The 27,437-nt window shown below is 36.1% G+C and overlaps 1 protein-coding gene across 4 annotated transcripts in view; it reads right to left on the reverse strand.

Moving 5' to 3' along the window:
- RPS6KC1 (ribosomal protein S6 kinase C1) overlaps positions 1-27,437 on the reverse strand; it is a 217,371-nt gene that overhangs the window by 102,332 nt on the left and 87,602 nt on the right. For 2 of the 4 annotated variants that reach the window (XM_036825167.1, XM_036825195.1), the window contains one exon: positions 15,031-15,393. The exons of 1 other annotated variant lie outside the window; for it this stretch is intronic. In XM_036825167.1, the coding sequence (XP_036681062.1) occupies positions 15,031-15,393 (363 nt within the window). Of the gene's footprint in view, positions 1-15,030; positions 15,394-25,139; positions 25,151-27,437 lie in introns of those variants that run through there. One more of the 4 variants, XM_036825187.1, reaches the window with a different exon arrangement.

Below are 27,437 nucleotides of genomic sequence, written 5' to 3' on the forward strand. Positions count from 1 at the left end.
CATTATTCTCATTCAAAAATATTTATAGAGGATTTTCTATGGAAAAGCCACTATACTAGAAGATACAATGATGAATGAGAAAATTCCTTGCATTCAAGGACATTACAAGTAAACAAAGAGATATTCATTCAATAAATAATTGCATAAATAATTATTTCATTGTAAATATGATAAGTACTTGAAGCAAAACAGTGTGCAATGACAACAAGATTCAGGAAATCTATTCTGGTCTGAATAGAGGTGAGGAAAGGCTTCACTGAGGAACTGTCATTGAAACTGAGACCTGATGAACAAGGGGATATCAACTGAAGCAACACAGAAAAGCACTCAAACAGAGCACAGCTTATGTGGAAGTTCCAACACAGAAAAGACCTTAGTGCTTGCCAGGAGGTAAAAGGCGGCCACTGTGGCTAAAGAAGAATAACTGAAGAGGAGTGGTTCAAGATGAGCCTGGAGAGGGAGGAAGAAGCCAAATCATTCATAGCCTTGTAGACCATAGTATCTTTGGATTTTATCCTCAAAGCAATGAGTTTAATGCAAGAAACTGGCATGATTAGACTATTTTTAAAAGATCACTCAGACTACTCTACTGGTAGAGATAGAATGGATTAACATCAAGCAAGAGCAGATCAGGAAAAAAATTATAAAGTTGTTAGGAAAGCAACAACAGAAGGTAGGACTTCCAGGATATCAGAGAGAGGAACTGGAGAAAACCTCTTCCCAGACAAAACTGGTCAAAATTATCAAAAACAACAACTCTGGAAACTGACTACAGACATAAAAAAAATTAAGAAATATTTATATAAGAAAAAGTACTGAACTGCAATAGAGAAGCAAGGGTGTTTTAACATGCAGCTACTCCTACCCAGCCCTAGCCCAATGTCGATAGCAGATGTGAGGATCAACAGCCTTCCTGCTGCCGACGGGGGGCTAGTCTGATATCCACTGAAAAAAGTTCCAGGCTATTGAAATCAACAGCAAACAGTGACAACAGACAAGCCAAAAATTTAACAGGAAAATCTGAGAAACAAGATAGTCACAGCGTGCTTTGCTAAGCTCCCATATATATTCGTGGGGATCTTGAAAGTTATACACATGCACAGAAAAGACCACAGAGGGCCACAGCTATCCTCTCACTCTTGGTGAACAGGAGACCATGCAAAAACAGAGAGTAAAAACCAGGGAAGACTCATAAACCACCTGAATTTTGAATGCCCTAGCCCACACACAGACACTCTCAGCAAATGGCAGAAGCCTCACTGACTGAGGCAGTTTAAGCATAATCTCTAAAGGATCACTGTCTGACCACAAACAACAACAACAAACAACCCTAGAAAAACAGAGGGGAGGAGGTAGAATCTTACAGTTGCTATAATATATTATCTAAAATATCAAGTTTTCAACAAAAAATATGAGACATGTCAAGAAACAGGAAAAGTATGGCCCATAAACAGAAAAAAGAAGCAGTCAGTAAAAACTGTCTCTGAAGGGACTCATATGTAAATCTTAGTAGACAAACACTTCAAACAATTATTATAAATACGTTCAAAGAACTAAAAGAAACCATGTTTAAGGAATTAAAGAAAGCACAAAGACAATGAATCAACAATACAGATTAACAATGAAAACACGGAAATTGTGAAAAAGAACCAAATAGAAATTCTGGAGTTAAAAAGTACTCAACAGCACACTGAGCTGACAGAAAAAAGAATCAGCAAATTTGAAGATAAATGAGTAGACATTATCCAGTCTGAATAAAACTGAACAATAAAAAAAAAAAAGAGGGAGGGTGTGGGGGAAGAACCAAATTCAGACATAAAGCACACTAACATACAAATAATGCAGTCCAAAAAATAAAAGAGGGGGGGAAAACGGAAGAAAGGAATATTTTAAAGAAATAATAGGTAAGGGACTTCCCTGGTGGTCCAGCGGTTAAGACTCTGCGCTCCCAATGTAGGGGGCCCGGGTTCAATCCCTGGTCAGGGAACTAGATTCCACATGCCACAACTAAAACAGCCCACATGCCGCAACTAAATGAGCCCACATGCTGCAACTAAAAGATCCCGAACGCCACAACGAAGATCCCGCACGCGGCAACGAAGATCCCGCATGCCACAACTAAGACCCAGCACAGCCAAATAAGTAAATATAAATATATATTTATATATATACATAAATATTTTTTAAAAAAGAAAGAAATAATAGGTGAAAATTTCCCCAAAATGATCTACATATCTAAGAAGGTCATCAAATACCAAGGATACAACAAACATTAAGAAGGATAAATGTAGAGATTCACACCCAGATATATAATAGTCAAACTGTCAAAAGCCAAAACAGAAAATCTTAAAAGTAGCAAAAGATAAACATTACTTATCACATACTAGGGGATTTCAACAAAATTTAACACCTGACTTATTATCAGAAAAATGAAAACCAAAAGGCAGTGGTATGGCATATTCAATATGCTGAAAAGGAAAAAAAACAGTCAACCAAGAATCCAATATCCAGGAAAACTATCTTTCAACAATAAAGACAAAATAAACATTCTGACGTAAACGTTAAGAGAATTTGTTGCTAGTAGACCTGCCTTACAAGAAATACTGAAGAAGGAAAAAAAAAAAACCACAAGAAAAAAAGAAAAGGAAATGACACCAGAGAATAACTGAAATCCAAATTTAAAAAATAAATAAATAAAGAGAGTAAGGAAATTACTTAGGTAAAATTTTAAAAAGACAGCATAAATATATTCTTTTCATTTCTTCCCCAAACTGGTTTAAAAGACAAGTAAATTTAATCAATAATTATAAAACTGCATTGTAGGGCTTTTATATAAAGATGTAACATATCTGACAATACTAGCAAAAAGTAGAAGGAAAGGAAGGAAGCTATACTGAAGCAAAGTTTCTCTTTATCACTAGAATTAAGGTAGTTTTACTCTGAAGTAGAATGTTTTAAGTTAAAATGTTTATTACTGTAATCTTCAGAAAAACCACTATGGAAAATCATAGTCAAATCAAAGTCAAAATGAGATAGCCTAGAAAAAAAAACAGATAATAAAGGTACCCTAGAAAAATATCTACTTACCACAGAGGAGGTAGTAAAAACAAAGAAGAAATGAGACATATAGAAAACAAATAGTATGACAGCAGACATAAATCCAATGATATTATTAAATGTATATAGATTAAACATGCCAATCAAAAAGCAGAGGTTATAAGACTCAGGTTTTTTTAAAAATAAGGATCTAACTACATCCTGTCTACAGGAGACAGACTTTGATTCAGACAACCAGGTTGAAAGTAATAGAATGGAAAAACATATATCCTACAAAAAGTAATGAGAGAGGTAGATAGCTATACTAACATCCAACAAAAAGATTTTAAGAAAAAAAAAATTTTACTAGAGACAAAAAAGATTGTAATGTTAAAAAGTTAAATTAATCAGTAAGATATAACAGTTATAAAAAAATTATGTGGCTAATGACGGAGTCCCAAAGTAGATGAAGCAAAAACTGAAAGAAATAAAGGGAGAAACAGACAATTCAACATTAGTCAGAGCTGTCTCAATAACTGCTAAAACAGAAAAAATCAGCATTCATTTTTTAAATATACTTTCACTGGGTACAGAATTCTCAATCAACAGGTTTTTTTTATTTCCATTATGTTAAAGATGTTAATCAGTTGTCTACTTATTGTCTGATGTCACTCTTTTCTTTGTTCTTCAGTTCATGTTTGTTTTATTTTTCCGGCCTGCTTTTAACTTTAAGATTTTTCCTTTATCACTGGTTTTGAGCAATTTGATTATAATATGCCTTAGTGTTGCTTTCATGTTTGTTATGCTTGGGGTTTGTTGGGCTTCTTGGACCAGCAGAATGTTTTAATTGAATTTGGAAAGCTTTTAGGCATTACTGAGTTTTGTTCTGGGACAGTTATGTTTCTTGGAAGCAGTTTCATTTTGACAGGTCTTACTTCTAAAGTTTGTTAGGGTGGGCCTAGAGCTAACTATTACTCCACCCTACTGGAGCAAGACTCTTCTGAGTATTCTACCCAATTCCCCATGGTTGAGGTTTTCAAGACTACCTTTTAGGAACAGACACTATTCCCAGCCCTGTGTGAATGCCCAGAATGTTTCCCCTGATCCTTTCAGGGAATCTTTCCATGACTATGGAAAGTTTCTCCACATCCGTGCACTAATCTGTACTCTGCTAAATATTCCAGGGGACACTCTGTAAATCTATATACGGTCATCTCTTCTCTAGATAAAACACTAGACATCAAGTAATGACCCTGCAAGCTCTAACTGCAAACTCTAGCTTTGGCCTTTGTGGACTCTCAGCTCCATCACTTCAACTCAGAGGTTTTGCCATGATCCATCTGGCTTCCCTGTTCCCTGTCCTTGAGCCTGGAAACTCAACACAGTAAGCTGGACAATCATAAGACTCATCACATATATTTCCTGTACCTCAGAAAACACTGCCCTTTATTACTTAATATCCAGTGTCTTGAAAACCATTGTTACATATACTTTGTCTGGTTTTTTAGCTCCTTCATGAAGGAGAGTAAATATAGTTACCCTGTTACCCATATTGGCCAGTAGTGGGAGTCCTAGTTTTAATGCGGCTAGTGGAAAAATTTAAATGTGTCTTACATTATATTTCTATTATACAGTGTTACTGTAGATAGTCTCCAAAACTATGTAATGCTGAAATCATCTAAGAAAGCAGGGTAAGGAGCTTAAGAAGGTTAACAACCAAGAATCAACAAACTTCAACAGTTAAATGCCAAATGGAAAAGAAGGAGCTGGCAAAGTAGATTAGAAAAGGCAACCTAAGAGAGAAAATGAAGAAAAGTGCGGTGTCACTGGAAAAGTAGAAGAGATTTAGGAAAATCAGAGATTGTATGAAACACAATCACTGCAGAGTGTATAGATGTGAGTTAACCAAGGAACATCAAGGATAAGTAACATTATTGAGGGCCCAGTTAAGATTAGTAACAATGAATTCATTTTGGTTAGCAACCTCTGTAAACCAGAAATATGGGAAATTCATGGATACTCCAAAACAAGTGGATAACTTAATCCATAGCTGGGGATCTGCCAGGTAAAAGTGATGTAAGGTCAAAAAGCAAGGGAGATTAAGGTATCTGCCAAAAGACTTTTTGAAATGATGGCTCATGAAAACTAAGATAAATACAGAAATAGAAACAACTGAGAGGTGCTAGAAAGAAAAAGTGGATAGGTTAGCCATCAAGAGGTACTAATAAAAGTAATTTGAAGACTAGGAAAGTACAAAGTAATGGCATTTTTTAAATTGATTGTTTGCCATTCTCTGCCCTCTAATAACTCATCTTTGCCTCTTCTCATTTTTTATTCCTTCAATTATTGCTTCTTGTTGCTTGGATAAAGATGGGCCTTTTATTAGCACTGCAAGTCAAGGCACTGTTCCCCCTCCAAGTACCAAACCAATCAACTACAACAAAAAATCCAATTTGGGGTACTTTGTTTCTAATCTCTGATCCAGCAAACAAGTTTATCCTTTGAGCTTCCTGACACTTGAGTAACTCTCATTCAAAGGAATAAATCAATGGTCAAAACTGTTTTCTAAAGCACTTGAGTATATGTCATTGTGACTGCACAGAGACTAGCCACATTCATAGAGCCTGGACATGTTCTAGAACCAACCCTACAATTCTGAGCTAATCAAAGTGACTCAAAGGAAACCTAGAAGTGTATGTAGGTTTATGGTTTCTCCAGGAATTCTATTCCTCACTGTGGGAAAGAAAAATAGTCAAGACCCAATAAGAGACGAAGAATGACATAGCAGTAGTACCACAGCACACTAGGTCAGCTTTTGAAATATGTCTGAACATCCCTGAGAGCCTAGCACACATAGACCCAGGTATGGGGTAAACTATAAAAAATGGTTTGGTACTGCTTATTATACCATTTACCAGGATGAAAATTGCAGAAGATGGTTTGCATCTCTCAGCTAAGTAGCAACATCATAAGTAGGCTCATAGGTCAAAAATATCAACAAGTTTGACAAAAAATTAGATACCAACAACATCCAGAAACTCTTTTCATCGTGATATTCATAATGTATGCAGGAGATTTAAACAGAAACAGGAGAGGGGAGGGATGGAGAGGGGAAGGGAACGGAGAAGAAGGGATGGGCAGAGAGGAGAGGAGGTCTCATTGTTCAATTTTATATTTTTATAAAAAAACACTGTATATTCACTATCACAGTACCTGGTACATACAAGTAGTAAAAGCTTGTTGAATGGTCAACTGAATGATAGGTGGTTGACTGAGCAAAGAAATAAATGGGTAGAAGGAAAAAGAATAAATATGCAAAGTTTCAAAGACACAAGTCTTCTCCAGGAAACTGGAGAAGACTTGTGTTTCCATTTTAAAAAGCTAATTTAATTATGTGTGCGAAGTAGCATGGCAGAGTGGAAAGAAGGCAAAATTTGAACTCAGACCTAGATTTAAAGCCTGGCTGAAACTTTTACTGGTTTGTGTTGCTGAGCAAATTGCTTACTTTATATAAGTCTTAGTCTTCTCCACCTGTAAAATGGGGATTCCAGTATCCACCTTACAAACACAATAAACCAGCAATGTTGGCACCTAGAACAAACTGAACAAAACCAGCTCTCAAATCAACTCTGTAATTCATAATGTAGCCCACAGATGGGTGTTACTAACAATGCTCGCCATCTGGTAGCTTCCTGTTTTAAATAATTATTCTTGCTAACTAGGTGCCAAGCTTTTAGAATCATTATATTAAATGTCTGCACCCTCTAAGTTTTGGTGTCCTTAGACAAAGCCCAGCATGACCAGCCATAGCTCAGCTTATAGGTTTGCTCTGAGGATTAAAAATAACGTTAAGAAAAACCCCTTGTACAGTGACAGGCATGTATTAAATAATAAATTATTGTTATTTAAATATTTTGTTAATACCTTTATGTCATCCATTTGCCACTCTACATTATCACAATTATTCCAATAAGCCCACACTAAGAATACAGATTAGTCATATCAGCCACTTGCAGAATATATAAATAAGACAGAAATGAAAGGTTATGTACTGAAACATTCTCTTCAAAGATTCAAGTTGATTCCTTCAATCTTGACTTTTGGATTTTCCCTCTTAAATCCATAAAAATCTCTTCTGGACTGAGAAGAGTAGAGGGCACCTTAATTTCAAGAGCCATTTCTAGACTGAGGAAATAAGTGTCAGATTCAAAAGGAGAATTCAAAGTTACCACTATCAGGGTATGCTTTTTCTCTGCTGGATGGGCAAATAGAACTGCTGCTACTGTGTTTTGCATCTAACCTCAGCTGTGCAAACACGAATTAAGTAAGAAAAACATCAAGCCATCTTTATCAGATCTCCAAACAACCTAGATAAATTCCTTTAAATGAATAGTTTAGTTAGGATGAATAGTTAGTATGCAGAATAAAAAAATTTGCAAACTCTTAAGAACCCCTTTACAAAGCACTTCTACTTAGCTCTGAAAGATTATTTCTCTGGATTATCAGATATCCAGAAATAGTTATTTTATTAGAAAGCATGCCAATCCAATCTAAGGTCACAGGTAACAATTCTCACAGCAAGAGTTAAATCAAAATGACTCATAGGTATAACTGGTTATAGTGATGTCTCAATAAGTTTCTCCAAGGACATCTCTTCTGCTCCTAAATGTCAAGTTAGCTCACAAGCTGGAGCCCCCAATTTCCCCACAAATTAAAGAATAAAGTCCATTATACTCAACATCACTCGACAGTGATAGGCTGAAACATTCTCCTCTAAGATCAGGAACAAGACAAGGATGCCCACTTTTGCCACTTTACTCAATATAGTACTGGAAGTCCTAGCCAGAGCAATTATGCAAGAAAAAGGGAAGAAAAAAAAAAAAAAGGCATCCAAATCAAAAGGAAGAAGTAAAACTCTCTCTTTTTGTAGATGACATGATATTAGATAGAGAAAATCCCAAAGACTCCCCCAAAAACTGTTAAACTAATAAACGAATTCAGTAAACGTACAGGATACAAAATCAATATACAAAAATCAGTGTTTCTACGCACTAACAACAAATTATTAGAAAGAGAAATTAAGAAAACAATCCCACTTATAAACGTATAAAAAAGAATAAAATACCTAGGAATAAATTCAACCAGGAAGGTGAAAGATCAGTACACTAAAACCTACAAATAACTGATGAAAGTAATTGAAGAGAAAAACAAAAGATATTCCATGCTCATGGATTGGGAGAATTAATATTGTTAAAATATCCATACTACTCAAAGTGATCCACTGATTGAAAGCAATCCCTATCAAAATTCCAATGGCATTTTTCACAGAAGTAGAAAAAAAATTCTAAAATTTGTATGGAACCTCAAAAGACCCTGAGTAGGCAAAGCAATCTTTATTAATCTTAATTTCAAACTATATTACAAAGCTATAGTAATCAAAACAGTATGGTAAGCCAAAGCAATCTTGAGAAAGAAAAACGGAGCTGGAGGAATCAGGCTCCCTGACTTCAAACTATACTACAAAGCTACAGTAATCAAGACAGTATGGTACTGGCACAAAAACAGAAATATAGATCAGTGGAATAGGATAGAAAGCCCAGAGATAAACCCACACACATATGATCACCTAATTTATTACAAAGGAGGCAAGAATATACAATGGAGATAAGACAGCCTCTTCAATAAGTGGTGCTGGGAAAACTGGACAGCTACATGTAAAAGAATGAAATGAGAACACTCCCTAACAGCATACACAAAAATAAACAAAATGGATTAAAGACCTAAATGTAAGGCCAGACACTATCAAACTCTTAGAGGAAAACATAGGCAGAACACTCTATGACATACATCACAGCAAGATCCTTTTTGACCCAGCTCCCAGAGAAATGGAAATAAGAACACAAATAAACAAATGGGACCTAATGAAACTTAAAAGCTTTTGCACAGCAAAGGAAACCATAAACAAGACCAAAAGACAACCATCAGAATGGGAGAAAATATTTGCAAATGAAGCAGCTGACAAAGGATTAATCTCCAAGATTTACAAGCAGCTCATGCAGCTCAATAACAAAAAAACGAACAACCCGATCCAAAAATGGGCAGAAGACCTAAATAGACATTTCTCCAAAGAAGATATACAGATTGCCAACAGACACATGAAAGAATGCTCAACATCATTAATCATTAGAGAAATGCAAATCAAAACTACAATGAGATATCATCTCACACCGGTCAGAATGGCCATCATCAAAAAATCTAGAAACAATAAATGCTGGAGAGGGTGTGGAGGAAAGGGAACACTCTTGCACTGTTGGTGGGAATGTAAATTGATACAGCCACTATGGAGAACAGTATGGAGGTTCCTTAAAAAACTAAAAATAGAACTACCATACGACCCAGCAATCCCACTACTGGGCATATACCCTGAGAAAACCATAGTTCAAAAAGAGTCATGTACCAAAATGTTCATTGTAGCTCTATTTACAATAGCCAGGACATGGAAGCAACCTAAATGTCCATCAACAGATGAATGGATAAAGAAGATGTGGCACATATATACAATGGAATATTACTCAGCCATAAAAAGAAATGAGATGGAGGTATTTGTAATGAGGTGGATGGAGTTAGAGACTGTCATACAGAGTGAAGTAAGTCAGAAAGAGAAAAACAAATACAGTATGCTAACACATATATACGGAATCTAAGGAAAAAAAAAAAAAGGCCATGAAGAACCTAGTGGCAAGACAGGAATAAAGACACAGACCTACTAGAGAATGGACTTGAGGATATGGGGAGGGGGTGGGGTGAGATGTGACAGGGTGAGAGAGTGTCATGGACATATATACAGTACCAAATGTAAAATAGATAGCTAGTGGGAAGCAGCCGCATAGCACAGGGAGATCAGCTCGGTGCTTTGTGACCACCTAGAGGGGTGGGATGGGGAGGGTGGGAGGGAGGGAGATGCAAGAGGGAAGAGATATGGGAACATATTGTATATGTATAACTGATTCACTTTGTTATAAAGCAGAAGCTAACACACCATTGTAAGGCAATTATACTTCAATAAAGATGTTTAAAAAAAAAACAACAACAACAACAACAACCCAATCCAAAAATGGGCAGAAGACCTAAACAGATATTTCTCCAAAGAAGATATACAGACTGCCAACAAACACATGAAAGGATGCTCAACATCACTAATCATTAGAGAAATGCAAATCAAAACTACAATGAGGTATCTCCTCACACAGGTCAGAATGGCCATCATCAAAAAATCTACGAACAATAAATGCTGGAGAGGGTGTGGAGAAAAGGGAACCCTCTTGCACTGTTGGTGGGAATGTAAATTGATATAGCCACTATGGAGAACAGTATGGAGGTTCCTTAAAAAACTAAAAATAGAAATACCATACAACCCAGCAATCCCACTACTGGGTGTATACCCTGAGAAAACCATAATTCAAAAAAGAGCCATGTACCACAATGTCCATTGCAGCTCTATTTACAACAGCCAGGACACGGAAGCAACCTAAGTGTCCATCAACAGATGAATGGATAAAGAAAACGTGGCACATATATACAATGGAATATTACTCAGCCATAAAAAGAAACGAAACTGAGTTATTTGTAGTGAGGTGGATGGACCTAGAGTCTGTCATACAGAGTGAAGTCAGAAAGAGAAAAACAAATACTGTATGCTAACACATATATATGGAATCTAAAAAAAAAAAAAATGGTTATGAAGAACCTAGGGGCAGGACGGGAATAATGATGCAGATGTAGAGAAAGGACTTGAGGAAACGGGGAGGGGGAGGGAGAAGGGTAAGATGGGACGAAGTAAGAGAGTGGCATGGACTAATATATACTACCAAATGTAAAATAGATAGCTAGTGGGAAGCAGTCGCATAGCACAGGGAGATCAGCTCAGTGCCTTGCGACCACCTATAGGGGTGGGATAGGGAGGGTGGGAGGGAGACACAGTAGTGAGGAGATATGGGGATACATGTATATGTATAGCTGATTCACTCTGTTATAAAGCAGAAACTAACACACCATCGTAAAGCAATTAAACTCCAATAGAGATGTTAAAAAAAAAAACAACAGTATGGTATTGGCATTAAAAAGACACAAATATCAATGGAACAGAATAGAGAGCCCAGAAATAAACCCATGCATGTACAGTTAACTAATTTTTGACATAGGAACCAAGAATATTCAATAGGGAAAGGATAGGCACAATAAATGGTCCTGGGAAAACTGGGCATCCACTTGCAAAGGAGTAAAACTGGACTCCTATCTTACACCATACACAAAAATCAACTCAAAATGGATTACAGACCCGAATGTAAGACTTGAGACCATAGAACTCCTAGAAGAAAACATAGAGGGTAAGCTCCTTGACATCAGTCTTGGCAATAATTTTTTGGATTTGAAACCAAAAGCAAAGGCAACAAAAGCAAAAATAAACAAGTGGGACTACATCAAACTAAAAAGCTTCTTCTGCACAGCAAAGAAAACCATCAACAAAATGAAAAGGCAGCCTACCAAATGGGAGAAATATTTGCAAATTATATATCTGATAAGAAGTTAATATCCAAAATACACACAAAATTCTCACAACTCAATAGAGGAAAAAAAATTAATCAGATTTAAAAATGGTCAGAGGAAGTGAACCGACATTTTCCCAAAGAAGAGATACAAATGCTTAAAAGGTATATGAAAAGGTACTTAACATCACTCATCGTAAGGGAAACCCAAATCAAAACCACAATGAGATATCACCTCACACCTGTCAGAATGGTTACCATCAAAAGGACAACAAATAAATGTTATCAAGGATATGGAGAAAAGTGAACTCTTGTGCACTGTTGGTGGGAATGTAGATTGGTGCAGCCACTATGGAAAACAATATGGAGATTCCTCAAAATATTAAAAATAGAACTACCACATGATTGAGCAATTCCACTTCCAGGTATACATCCGAAAGAAACAAAATCACTACCTCAAAGATACATTTGACCTCCATGTTCGCTGCAGCATTATTTACAATAGCCAAGACATGAATCAACCTAAGTGTCCATCAACAGATGAATAGATAAAGAAAATGTGGTGTATATATACAATGGAATATTATTCAACCATAAAAAAAAAAGAAAGAAATTTTTCAGGGTACTATGCTAAGTGAAGTGAGTCAGAGAAAGACAAATACCATATGATCTCACTTATATGTGGAATCTAAAAAGAACCAAACTCATAGAAACAGAGAACAGACTGGTGGTTGCCACAGGCAAGGGGTGAAGGTGATCAAAAAATACAAACTTCCATTTATAAGATTAGTAAATCCAGGGGATGTGACATACAACATGGTGACTATAGTTAACAACTGTATTGTATATTTGAAAGTTGCTAACGGAATAGATCTTAAAAGTTCTCATCACTAGAAAAAAAAAATTTACAACTATGTGAGGTAATGTATGTTAACTAAACTTACTGCAGTAATCACTTCACAATATATACATATATCAAGTCATTATGTTGTACACCTTTAATACAATGTCATATGTCAATTATATCTCAGTAGAACTGGAGAAAACATTTTTTTAAAAATAATGTCCATGGGGGCTTCCCTGGTGGCACAGTGGTTGAGAATCTGCCTGCCAATGCAGGGGACACGGGTTCGAGCCCTGGTCTGGGAAGATCCCACATGCCGTGGAGCAACTAGGCCCGTGAGCCACAATTACTGAGCCTGTGCGTCTGGAGCCTGTGCTCCACAACAAGAGAGGCCGCGATAATGAGAGGCCCGCGCACTGCGATGAAGAGTGGCCCCCACTTGCCGCAACTAGAGAAAGCCCTCGCACAGAAACGAAGTCCCAACACAGCCATAAATAAATAAAGAAATAATTTTTAAAAAATAATAATAATGTCCATGTGTGGTGACTGGTATACTTTTAAACAGAATCCACAGACTAGAAGCACTGCCCTGACATTACATTTAACAACTAGTTAAATGTATAACCATGGGCCTCAAACAGAAGTTATTTTACATTTTGGTTAAAATTAGAATCCTGTGATTGTGGTTCCCACAGTTTGTATGAATAAAATTGAACACATTATGAATAAACAATAGAAGGTTACAAGCAATTAGTTGATTATAACTTTTTAGATTTGATGGCATATTAACCACAAAAACTAATCCAGGCAGAACTGGAGATTGTGCTTTCAGAGAGACAAGCGTAAGTTAAATAGGACAAATATGTTTAAATAGTAACACTCCTTAAGCTAGAGGTTTAGTAGGTTTGGTATCAAGTTCCAGTGGAGAAATAATTCACCACCATGATCACAAAGTAACTAACTAAATTATGTACTTTTTTTGTTATTGGCTGACATGCATCCCTAATTCTCATTTTGAAGCAAAGATTTTTATTTTTCTGGTGCCATCAAGTGGTAACATTATGAAGTGTTCTAAGGTTAAATGCAAGTAACTTTTAGACAGAAAAGTATCACACTGATGTGTTTTATATCAATATATATCAATTTTGTGTTTCAGCACAAAATTATATAGAAAGAAAAGGGCAAAATATCAGAGCCAACTGTTTGGAACTCATCCCCATTTTAAACTCCCAACCCCAAATGAAATTTAAGACAAAGAAGAAAAATGAGTAGATCATTAAGACCAAAATGCTCCACTAGCAGACAAAAAAAAACGCAAAAGACTATGAAACTATTTGAAAAACAAAAATTTATATCAAAATGATATATCAATCAAACCATAAGAGATGCTCCCTCCTGAAGTTCCATTAATGTGGCAGTAAAAAAAAAAATTATTTTTAAGGCAAAACCCTGTAAGAACAAAGAGACTGAGAGAGAAAATAGCAGCAACAAAATTTTAGAAGCTAAAAAGTAGATGGATGAGTGGTTATTGACTTGGGCAACTCAAGGAAGCTGCTTGACTTACACAGCACTTTAAATCTGTCCAAAATTTCAGGAACTAGTGGTTTTAGGTAGCTGTGGAAGTTGAGTGTGAAGGCTAAAAACAAGAGAATTCATCAAAATCCTGGTTAAGAAGTAATTAGGACACTACTACACACACTCCCTCTTCCACTCTATACAGTCAAGTATTCATCTTTAAACTACATTAGAAGACGGAAAGTTTATACTCTAGGAAGAGTAAACAGAAATCTTCTAGACTATAGGACACCAGGCATAGTGAGGGTGGGAGTACTGTGGTAAAAAAGTATTAGTAATCCAGGAGACTGTGGTAATCTAAATGGTACTAACAAGTCAAAGACTACAAAACAACGATAATGACGATTTTTTTGGACAGAAAACCACTGGAAGAAGGTCCTATCAACTTTTGATTACTGTGTCCAGAAAGTCAGGTAACGAATTGAAGTATGCTTCAATCTGCTTCCATAAAGAAAAGGCAAATGATAAAAATTGATGCTTAAAAAATAAGTAAATAAAATGCTAAGTTCTACTTACAGACATTCAGCAACATTCAGCTCTACATGTCCCATATCACCCACATTAATTATCTGAGAATTTATCACAACTAACAAAAACAGAATAGTAGGCAAATCCAAGAACCCTTTACACTCTCAGTTTAAAAGCTCATTTCATCTTGTCTCTTCGGGCCGAGAGTAGATGTACTAAAGAATCTCTGTGAATACTCCTGAGATAGGTGAAGGCTGGTGAACATGTCAGAAAAAAACATTATTATTCATACAAAAGACTTAGAGCCTTCATTTTTTTTAATTGTTTTTGCTGATTAATTGATCAAAGCAGAACTTAACTACCTCTGATACTGTCCTCCATTTCATGTAACTAAAAGTGTATGTCCATATTTAAGTCATTTAATCTCCAGTAATTTCTCCTTTTCAGTCTTGTTTTTACATAGGATTATACACAAGCAACAGTTATACATCACATACTTTTTCTTCCCCAGATACCAACACAAGAACATGCCAAAATACATTAATACAGATAAAATTGTACCTTGAACACCTTCTAGGAGTAAGTCAACTCCCTTCCTATAAAAATCAGAAGCAGCTTCATAGTCATTTTCTTCTTCCTTTTTTAAAGCCAGCTTTATTAATTCTCCTGCTTTCTCCAAATAATCTCTCTTGCCAAGCTTGGATTTTAAACTGCCAGGAAAGAGGCCACGACTTTCCCGTTCTTCTTCTGTTTTACTCTGTTCACTGTCAGAAGCAACAGCCCCTAGTGCTGAAGAATCCGAAGAAAGACTGAGACCAAAAGTTCTAATGGGAGAATTTTGATTGGAAGCCATTCCATCATCCAACTCAGCAAGAGAATCCACATCAACAGTAAGAGATATTAGATCACTGTCACTGGAGAAGCCTAGAAATATGATCACAATAGTAAACAGATATTAAACTGAGAATCAGCCAAAAGAATACAAATCATACTGACTATTCATTTTTTCATACTACCCATGTCAATCAGGAAGGGTGTAATTTACTGATGGAAGTCAGTGTCTAGCAATTTGTTTCAGCTTAGTTCATTCTTTTTTTTTTAATATCCTTATTGGAATATAATTTCTTTACAATGTTGTGTTAGTTTCTGCTGTATAACAAAGTGAATCAGCTATACATATACATATATCCCCATATCCCCTCCCTCTTGCGTCTTCCGCCCACCTTCCCTATCCCACCCCTCTAGGTGGTCAGAGCACCGAGCTGATCTCCATTAGCTGATCTCCATTAAGCAGGGATATGCGGCTGCTTCCCACTAGCTCTCTATTTTACATTTGGTAGTATAGTCAATGCAACTCTCTCACTTCGTCCCATCTTACCCTTCCCCCTCCCCGTGTCCTCAAGTCCATTCTCTACATCCACGTCTTTATTCCTGTCCTGCCCCTAGGTTCATCAGAACCATTTTTTGTTTTAGATTCCAAATATATGTGTTACTATACGATATTTGTTTTTCTCTTTCTTAGTTCATTCATTTTTGTGCCGTCTCCCTACAGCTCTAGAAGACAGTCTCCTTGCCTTAATCATCAAACTAAAACTGAGACAAGTCTTTATCTAGCCTTGTTGTCAAAAAGAGCCCTTACCACAAGATCTTGTAAACTATTTATAGAAGGCTGATGCTTGTATACACAGCTGCTGTGAACAACAGCATTATGATAAAAGGAAGAGTAAGAGCTTTAGAGTAAGACAAAAAAGAAGTGCCTGAATCCCCGCTCTTTAAAACTTACTGTGTGACCAACAGCGAGTTACTTAATAATATAACTTATCATGCAGGGCTTTAAATGAGGAAAAGAGTTAATGGATATAACAGGCTATCATTAAATTATAACTATTATAGCAATTACATAATAATTATTTTACAATAATATAATGTATCCTCAGAGGTGTGCTTTTAAGTAACCATCCATATCTGGAAAATGTATGCCACTTACGGTTTTTTTTAACTGAAGTATTTTGAAATTTACATTTCAGCCTCTTCCACAAGCTTTTGGAGGAATCTTTGGTCTGTATTTGCATCTTAGTTTTCTGACATAAAGTGAATAATGGGTGCTACTGAAACATTTAAGCAATGAAAATTACTTCTTCCATTTCATATAACTGACTTCATGGTAAGTGAAGTCATTCTTAAAAATGATTAAGAACCTCAAACAGCTTTTGTTTATATGGATTGTATCTGTAAATATTTACCAATCTTGATATTTTAAAAACAGACTGAATTTTTTTTAACACTAAAGCCCATTACATGTTAACATACTGTTTTTTCCTTTTTTTTTTTTTTTTGTTCATTCATTCTCCTGTTACAGGACCTTTTTATCATTTCAAGTTTGTTTTTTTTTTTAATTTATTTTTGGCTGTGTTGGGTCTTCGTTGCTGCACACTGGCTTTCTCTAGTTGCGCCAAGCAGCGGCTACTCTTCATTGCGGTGTGCGGGCTTCTCACTGAGGTGGCTTCTCTTGTTGCGGAGCACGGGCTCTAGGCACCCAGGCTTCAGCAGTTGTGGCACACAGGCTCAGTAGTTGTGGCTCATGGGCTCTAGAGCACAGGCTCAGTAGTTGTGGCGCACGGGCTTAGCTGCTCCGTATCATGTGGGATCTTCCCAACCAGGGCTTGAACTCGTGTTCCCTGCACTGGCAGGTGGATTCTTAACCACTGTGCCACCAGGGAAGTCCCAACATAATTTTTATAAAAATAACTAAGAAGTGCCATTGTGTTGCATTTTTGCAAATCTTGTTAACAGAAGATGGCTGCAGTCTCATGACTAATTCTGCACTCAGTCTGTTGTCAGATGTTTTTCTGGTTGGAAAATTTGAAGAAAATGTCACATGGGTAAGTAACTGAAAATGGGGTGAATATTTTAATAGCCTTTTCAAATAATTGTGGCTATTGCTTTTTTGATACTACCAGAAAACTTAACAAAGAGTAGTTTCTTAAAGGTTAGCTTACATGTGGAATATAAATTTCTATCAATGTAATTTCTGTTTCTGTTACATTCAAATCCATGGGTCTGTCTTACACACTGAATGGATCTTTTATCATGCATGAGTTTGTAACATCACACCCTGGTCATTTTGAAAATATTAGTTCCCTGAGTTACACAGATCCTCCAAATGGTGACAAATTTCATTATTACAATATCTCCAAGAAAATCATATTTGCTACTTACCACCACCAACATCATCAAAAAATTCTTTAAGTATTGGAAACTGTGAGGCTCAAAGTGGCTGATACAGGTTCTCCAAAATTCTAATTTGGGACTGAAAACTAGAATTTTATCAGTATTTGGCAACAAATACTGTTAGCTGTTTTGCTCAAAGTGGCTGATACAGGTTCTCCAAAATTCTAATTTGGGACTGAAAACTAGAATTTTATCAGTATTTGGCAACAAATACTGTTAGCTGTTTTCCTTGAAGTGTCAGCTCACTTCATTCATTTTCAAAAAAAAACATTTGCTAAATACCCAAGTCTGAATAATGATAGTTTGTATGTCAATCATTCTTTCAAACAAAAATGGGGTCCCCAGGAAAAAGTAGCTAGTTTATGGCTCAATTGCACAAGTGCTTTTTCTCAAGGCAACCATGGTAGTTCAGTATGCAAAGTGTTTTATGTATACTTCCATGTCATCACACAGAATACCAAGAAGACATGTACCCAAGGGTTGAGATTTAATAAAATTAACAGTTTTTACTGCTTTATCAAGGCTTTAATTCCTAGGTGAAACTACCATTGGTATTACTGCAAGTATGTGCAACAATTACTGTTACAGTCTCGTATCACTGTCTTGATTCATGCTCAAGTACATCAGTTTTATCCACCATTGCTTTTGGATCATCAAATGTCAGCAGAGTGGAAACAGCAAATAATTTCCTAGATTATTATGAAAATAGTTTCTGCCTTGGGCATCCCCTGAAAAACATATCAGGAATACCCAGGGGTCTGAAGACCATACTTTGAGAGCCACTGATTTATATCATTAAATAAGATTGACAATAGGGTTAGGCAAAACTTAGGTCTGGGAACAACTATGAGATCTGCATCTCCACTGAATACTGACTGCCAAGTTTCTCATAAAGGAAAATATATTAAGAAGAAAATGATCTCCCCAGGATCATATACTAAGTCAAAATTAAAGGTGGATTTGAGTGTACAATTCTAGATCAGGGACCAGCAAACTTTTTTTCTGAGGGCCACAGGGTGACTATTTTAGGCTTTGTGGGCCATATGACCTCAGTCACAACTAATCAACACTGCTGTTGTAGCATAAAAGCAGCCACAGACAATGCCTACGTGAAAAGTGTGCCTGTGTTCCAATAAAAACTTCTTATATGGATGTTGAAATCTGAATTCCATATAATTTTCACATGCCACAAAATAGTATTCTTTTGAATTCTGTCAACCATTTAAAAATGTAAAAACCATTCTTAGCTTGTAGGTCATATAAAAACAGGTGGCAGGCCAGACTTGGACCATGGGCCACAGTTTGTCAACCCCTATTACAGACTCAAATTGCTTACTTCATACGGAATAAAGTAAGTTAGGGTAAAAACATTTACTGGCAGCTAAGCTCAAATTTCAAATCAGCTTTAGACACTACTTTGGCACTCTGTCAATATATCCTGTTTTCAGGGATTTTTGGTTTTTTTTTAATCCTTAGAATGCTCATAAAGTACTAATTTTGTTCCCTAAAAGCAACAGATTTCATTAAATCCACAATATCAGATGAAATTCACTGGACCTAGTGGAAATCTTTTCAATTCTCTGACATTTCAACTGTATAGACAGCACTTAAAATCAAAATCTCTTTATAGCAATCTACAAAATTATTTATCCACTGCTCTGAGCAATATATAAACTTTACAAGAGATTTTTTAAAATAGTTTTTAAATATTTTAGATATTCAATACAAATTTATTTCCTTAAACAGTTATCATTATATAACCTGGTCCATTGAAATTAATAAACAGACAAAGAAAAAAAATGTTGTTTATACAGCTAATCACAAAACAAAGGAAATGTTATAGATCTTTTGTCTGCTCTCTGATGTCTTGTCACTATAACCTCCACATCATCTATCACATTGCACTGTTTCATGCTTTGCCTGATTTTCCTTCCTAACAAGAACAATAATACCAAAGGGTAAGAGGGTAGAGTTATGTGTATTCAGTTTCTTGGCTTTTGACCATAAACATCTAGTCACATAGACATATTTCCTCTTACTTTTCCAACCTTATTTTATTAGCAAAGGAAATTATGATTAAATGAAATTAGATCAGAAAAGTAAGACCATCAAAACACCTAGGGAGAAAGTCAGATAGTAAAATAAAGTAAAAAATAAGTATTCTATACAAATTGTTTCCTTTTCAAATTCTACCTAATTCTAAATGAGTGCGCTTTTTTTTTTAATAGATCTTTATTGGAGTATAATTGCTTCACAATACTGTGTTAGTTTCTGTTGTACAACAAAGTGAATCAGCCATATGCATACACATGTTCCCATATCCTCTCCCTCTTGAGCCTCCCTCCCACCCTCCCTATCCCACCCCTCTAGGTGGTCACAGCACTGAGCTGATCTCCCTGTGCTATGCAGCTGCTTCCCACTAGCTATCTATTTTACATTTGGTAGTGTATATATGTCACTGCTACTCTCACTTCGCCCCAGCTTCCCCCTCCCCACCCCGTGTCCTCAAGTCAATGCTCTACATCTACATCTTTATTCCTGCCCTGCCACTAGGTTCATCAGTAACATTTTTTTTTTTTTACATTGCATATATGTGCGTTAGCATACGGTATTTGTTTTTCTCTTTCTGACTTACTTCACTCTGTATGACAGACTCTAGGGCCATCCACCTATAAAGGAGGAATGTTTCAAAATAAGCAAACATAAAAACTAGCAGGTTAGGAAGAGGAAATTTTTTAGCCTAAACGGGAGAAGCAAAAGGAAACAAAAAGACTTGTTCTGGTTTAACCTTTTTGGAGGACAACTTGGCAATGCATACCAGATGCAAAACATGCTGGTATCTTTGGCCCAGAAATTCAGCAATTTATACCAGAAATAAACAGAGACATGAAAAAAAGATCCATACATAAGAATATCCATCACAAAAATTAGTGCAATTGGAAATAACAAATTCCTAATGATAGGAGATTATGGCACATCCTTATGATAAAATATTATACAGTTATTAAAAATTATGTTATAGAAGAATATTTAATGCTAAAGCATTCATGCTCTATTAATCAAAAACAACAAACTGCAAAGCAGTATATATATACTATAATTCTAGTTTAAAACCACAAACACAGAAAAAAAGTCTAGGAAGGTACACTAAACATTAACAGTACTTTTCTCTGTATGCTGGGACTGCAGGTGACTCTTATCATATTTGCTGTATGTGTATGACAAGTTCTTAAGGCTCTGTATGTGAAGGATATCAAAGAAGATATAGCAAGAGCTAAAACTGGGAATTTGTTTGTAAATAAAGATATGTTATACAGACATAATTTATAAAATGTAGGCCTGTGTGAATCATGGCCAGCAGCCAGTGCCAAGAAACATCTAACTTAAGAGAGAAGACAGACATGATTATAAAGACAGATCTGTATAAAGCAGACTAACCCCTGACACTTCTTCCTTGCTTATTTTCTTCCTTTAATTCTCCTCTTAAGATGTACCCTAATATACCTGAAAAACCTAACCTTATCATATTTCCTCAACCATACACTGCAACTAATCTAGTATTATCTGATATGTTTCTCTTCCATATTGAAGCAATTTCTACCTTCCCTTCTTCTCAATGAAGGGAATTCCCCAATCAGCTCAAGAAGAACACTCCCCGTCTACCACCTCAGCAATTAATATAAAAATATAGATAGAGGTATGCAAATACTCAGTACCTAGTTTATTCATCTTATATCCTTAGTAAATCTACTTAATACAGTGCTTGCTCAACTCCCTGAAATCACAGTCCTGTCATTTAATCTGTTTTTTTACAAAGCTACACATATAAATATCACATGAAATGGACACTAGCTCCCTGAAACCCAGAAAGTTAACAAGTAAGATAGAGAGCTGCAAGCAAGAAAGAGGTTCTCATTTAAGGTGAGTAGCAAGAACACTGTGGATAAGGCAGGGCAACAACTGACAATACAGAGACTATTTGTCAAAAGTTAAACCAACTTGAAGTCAATCCATGTTTAAAGGGGCCCTCTGGGCCATCATGAGAGTAAAAGGTGCATCCTTTACCAACACCATCAAGTCAAAAACCTAAGCCTTTTTTGGAAAGGGTGGGGGGTGGAGGGGAGTCAAAGGTTCTATGAAAGCGTTCTGCCTCCAGGTTCATATCACAGAGATTCAAGTCTCAGGGCTATTAGAGGGCCCCAGGCGACTGGTTAAAAAGCAGCTACAACAGTTCACCTACCTACCCTCACCTTCTGTGCTTTGAACTGCTCAGAGTAGGGCAGTGTAGTGTAATCTGTCTAGGACACCGTCTCTGAAAGACAGGCACCAGGGGAAAAGGCTGAGTTGCCATAGAATAAATCTTTATACTATAAGCTATCAGAAATCTGTATTTGAAGACCATCTGCAAAAAAGAGATCAGTTTCCTTTAGAACAACAGGTGGTCTCTCATGGCCGACTATATATAAAATACATGGCCTCATTATTATTAGCTGATAGCTTTCACTGAGCCCTGAGGTTCAAGTATTGCCATAGTCAATGAAAGGGAATTTCTACTTTTCCTAGCAGCAATGACTCAAGCTTCACACACAAAGCAAGATTTCTCACGAGCAGAACAAAGGTCACCCTGAGGTAGAAGACATATATATCAATCTCCATTAAGAAACGAGCCCTTATAAATATGATTTTAAGTGAATACCTAAAACTAAAAGTTGATGTTAGTCAAGATTCCTGTACTTGAATAAAGACGCAGACGTAGAGAATGATCTTGAGGACACGGGGAGGGGGAAGGGTAAGCTGGGACGAAGTGAGAGAGTGACATGGACTTACATACACTACCAAATGTAAAACAGATAGCTAGTGGGAAGCAGCTGCATAGCCCAGGGAGATCAGCTCGGTGCTTTGTCACCACCTAGAGGGGTGGGATAGGGAGGGTGGGAGGGAGATGCAAGAGGGAGGGGATATGGGGATATATGTATATGTATAGCTGATTCACTTTGTTATACAGCAGAAACTAACACACCATTGTAAAGCAATTATACTCCAGTAAAGATGTAAAAATAAATAAATAAATAAAAATTAAAAAAATAAAAACACCCACAATAAAAAAAGTCTGTACTTGATTACCAACTCATCATTCAATAATAGCTATTGTTACTAAAAAGAACCATTCCTTTGACATTTCACATTTTTATAATGTCCTCGATACATGTCTTTGCTTCACCGTTGAAATTTTATAAAAAGAACATCAGAATATCTACTGCATATTTGCTTTAAAAAAAGAGTAAACTCATAAAACAATAAATCAATCACAATTACAACCCTAATACTGTTACCTTATCATGAACAACAAAGATCTATGAGTTCGCTTCCATTTCTACCTAATGAACTTTTTCTGCTGCTACTCTCCATAATCTACTCTGCAAATCAAACCTGTTACCAGCACATAAGTAACTCACACTGAGCTTTCTATACCAAATATGTATTCTCACTGCCTTCCCCTACATAAAATTAAATCTCATTTCAAAATACAGTTCTGTGATTGCTATTAAATATCAGGAGTGCCGTGACTGCCTTAGGCACCTGGCTTAACTTCTCTGAAATTCCAATTTTTAATTGCAAGATAAGAGATTTACCTATATCATTCCCAATGTTCCTTCTATTCTAAAACCCATTCCCACAACATATTAATATCATGAATTTTTTATTTGCCCCACCCGACTGCTAAACTCTTAATATCCAACGTTATCCTCAATAGCCCTAGAGTTGTTAAGGGTCAATACTTAAAATTTGTGTCATTTGTTTTATATGCACACATAACCACAATGACACATTCTCATTTGTGCTTATCTTGAGAATAATAACTTATTCTTTTTTTTCCTATTTATTTTCAACTTCTCCACCAAAGGAAATTCAACTAATAATGGACAGTGAATAAGAGTTAAGTAGATAAGCACTTAAGAGAAAAAGGAACTTCAAACTGAATAAGCACACTCGAAAGTAATACAGGAGGGCCTAGAATTAGCCCAGTAACAAGATTTACAGTTCCCATGGTGCCACCTAGTGGACATTTGCACTAAATTCTACTTTAAATTTAAATTACTTTTAATTAGGCTTTCTATATTTTGTCATCTTTGTGCTTACCTACATAATAGAAATTATTACCCTGCCACCAAATAAATACACAAATCTTGAACTGAAAGTGATTTTAAGAGGTCCCTTACATAGACTAGCAATAGATGCTATTCTCAAAATATACATCTCATTTACTCTAAAAATAGTTAATTCAAGACCACTTAACAGATCCTTTCTTGTGTCTACAATTGTTACAATGAGCACTTAGGGAGCTCATACTCCACAACTTACAAGCAAAAAGAAAAAAAAAGGTAAATTTGACTACTCCAGGAGACATTTAAGAATATTTATTCTTAAAGATATGCTACATTTAAAAAGCGGATCTCTCCAGTGGTTATGATCACCTAATTATTTTCTCTTATTTGCTGCATACACCTGGAAAATGTCCCTCCCAAACTGCAAAAGAAGTCAAGTAATGTACTAGGAAGAGGAAATGACACAGTTTACCAGATGAGCTTATACCAACATCAAAGGCTCCAGTACCAAGGCCAACATGGCAGTAAAGCAACCTACATCCTTCCAACAGGCCAACAGATGAGAGAAACATATCAAGAAGCTCAATTCCCATGCACCATTTTGGCCAGGTTTCCACTAACGTCACAGTAACTTTATAGCTAAGTTTAATTCAACAAAAAGATGGAATTTTAAAAAGGAAATAAGATGTTAACAATCAATTAAATCTTCTTTCATCTTTGAGAAAATATAGTTTAATTTCACTGAACAAAGGAGATAAAGAGCAACCAGCATTTCATTTTAAAAACATAAAACATTAACATTTTATCTAAAAACCTACTGAATAATTTTATAATTTTCAATTTCATATTAGATAAAATATATCTAGCAGTTAATCACCAAATTATTGGTTTTATGAAACCTTAAAGAGGTTTCTTCTATCATACTATACTATAAAATAATGAAATTTTTTTTAAATCCACTAACCCAATTCTTTACGTTTTCCTTAGAAAACTTTCTTTCAAGGTAAATTAAGTAAGACCTGTTGATTGCATTTTATGATACTAACAAAAATGATGATCACTTAGCCTCTACATATGTTCTCTGTCACTCTAACTCTAACTGAAGGACCTTGGCACAGCAGACTATATATTAAGATTTGCCCTTCTGGTTCATTCCACTGGCAAACTAAATCACAAGTATGAAAAATGAATCCACCTTCAAAACACCATTTAAAATACCACACTCAGAGGAGCTGTTATGGAGAAAATCACCTCCTCACATTTTGGCTCTGAATTCAAATCTCAAGCATTTGCCACCACAATCCCTCTACAACCTTCCATTTCACTGCATACCTGTGGGGCTTGGCTGGCTGCCAGCTTTCCGTGCTCTTTTTCTACTAGAGGACCTCTCCCTTGGTTGTCTCTGTGGTTTGCAGACCTTTTGGTATGAAAGTAAATCTTCCACTTGTCTAGTATGCCAGACAATCTCATGATATTTAAAAGTCATTTTTCCTCTCAAATAACAATGAATTTGCAAGTTGTCTGACACTCTGAGCTGTATTTGTCAACAGGTATCTTTCAGCAGGATTAATTAGCCAGGCATAGAGGCTTTTAAAGGGAGGGGGTAAAAAACATATACATTAACAGCATTTCCAGTTCCATGTTTTTCATTCTTCAAGGATCACAGTGTGTTTTAGAGATGGTAATATAGTTAGAAAACTAAACTATGCACTGAAAGGATAAAATTTCAGTATTACTTTTAGGTACCATTAAGTCTTTTTCTGTGTTTTTAACAGAAATGTTGCCCCCAATTTCCCTCATAAAAGCATATTCCTAAATGATAACTGCTTCCAAGGAAAACTCATCTTTTTGAAGCGTCAAAGATAAACCCTGAAACAAATATACTCTACCTCTGCTGTAGGTAGGGTGGCCCATTCACCCAGTTTGCCCAGCTTGTTGGTTTATGCTTGTTGTCTTGGCGTACAATAAGTACAGTAGCATCTTCTTTAATTCTCAGAAGTGTCTCAGTTTGGACAATAAATTATAAGCTCACCCTAGCTTATAAAGTTAGAGCTATAATCTACCTTAGGTTATATCTCCTTTAATATCAATACAGCCACCTTTTTATTCCGAACAGCTTCCACATTTTACAACACCATCCCAAGGAAAGTCATCCTAATAATAATGCTCCTCCCCGTCTCTCCTAAACTAAGGCAAAAGACCTCTGCACCACTCCCATCCCTGATTACCTTATACTCAAATAGGCTTCTGGGACACCCTTCTCTCACCATGGTTGACTCCTACCTAGGTAATAAAGACTTATCAAGGATATCAAAGAATATAACCATCCCCAAATCAAATACTCTTCAATTTCTGCATCAAAAAACAAAGAGAGAAAAGAAACATTCTGTAATTTTCAAGAACTGTACTCCTCACTGAATACTCTCCCACAAATCTTTCTAACTCTCCTACTTGTCCTCTCTTGGACGTCACCAAATCAGCACATTTACAGGCAGAAAATGCCCTCTCCCTCTTTCTCAGGAGTAGGAGTGTATCTCTGAGGCAACACCCAGATCAGGTTATCCCAGGAAAGTCACCCTCCAAGGAAACTAGTTCTAGAAACAGAGTCACCTTAGGAACTCAAGCAGTGATTAGATTTTCCAAAGCCTAGCAAGGATCTCAGATCAAAATAGGTCGTGGAGAATAGATTTTTTTTTCCCCCAACAAACCTGATGGACTATAAAATAAAATTACTATCAACAATGTTTTTCTATGACCTTAGCTGATTCAGGACGGAGTCAAAGATATTGAGGACCCAAGGGAGACCCCTGGGCCTAAGGTCCCCCATACATTTCACAGAACAGTAGGTGTAAGTTAATGGACTGTGCTTTTAAGTCAGTGCGAGCCATCGTGAAAAATAAGAAAAGCTAATCACTTCTCAATGTGGTACCACCAAAAGAAAAACAAATTTTAAGTGCATCAGCCCACACAATGGATGGGAACTTGTTGTTCCTACCAAAACATGATGGGAATTACTGCAATATATCTATGTCAATTTGTCTGTCACTGTATGACATCAGTACACATCCCCACAAAAACATCACTACAATGAGATCATGGCTACCTCCCATGTTACAGTCATACACCATTCTCCTCTACCATAAATTCTTACTCATGAAAGAGATCAAGAAATATTATCTAGTCTATGATTTTTCTTTTATATAAACCAAACCTAAGCCACCTCAAACAAATCTAATTATGTATTTTTAAAGACTCTTCCCACCCTATCCCCAAGTCTCTCTCTTTTTTAATTCCAAAATATTTTCTGGAAGAAAACTAGCTAAGGAAATTCAAAGACCAAAACATGTATTTTAAATCTTCATAAAAATTCAAAGATGGCTTAATAGAGGAATAAAACAAGAGATTAAGCATTCTTGAATTAAAGTGATTAAAAGTACAAAAACTGCTTTGGTTTAGGCTCATGTTATTATAAAATATATCAAAAACACTAAAACTGCCTTAGATTTATTCTTTCTGGTGCATGACTAAACTTCTAAAGCCAGTCTTGGAATTTATTGTCTGATAGTCAGATGCTGCTAAATAAACTTTAGCAAGGCATTCTTATACTAGACAACACAAATTCTGAACACT

Source organism: Balaenoptera musculus, chromosome 1 (genome assembly GCF_009873245.2).
Source record: "Balaenoptera musculus isolate JJ_BM4_2016_0621 chromosome 1, mBalMus1.pri.v3, whole genome shotgun sequence".
NCBI classification, from domain to species: Eukaryota; Metazoa; Chordata; class Mammalia; order Artiodactyla; family Balaenopteridae; genus Balaenoptera; species Balaenoptera musculus.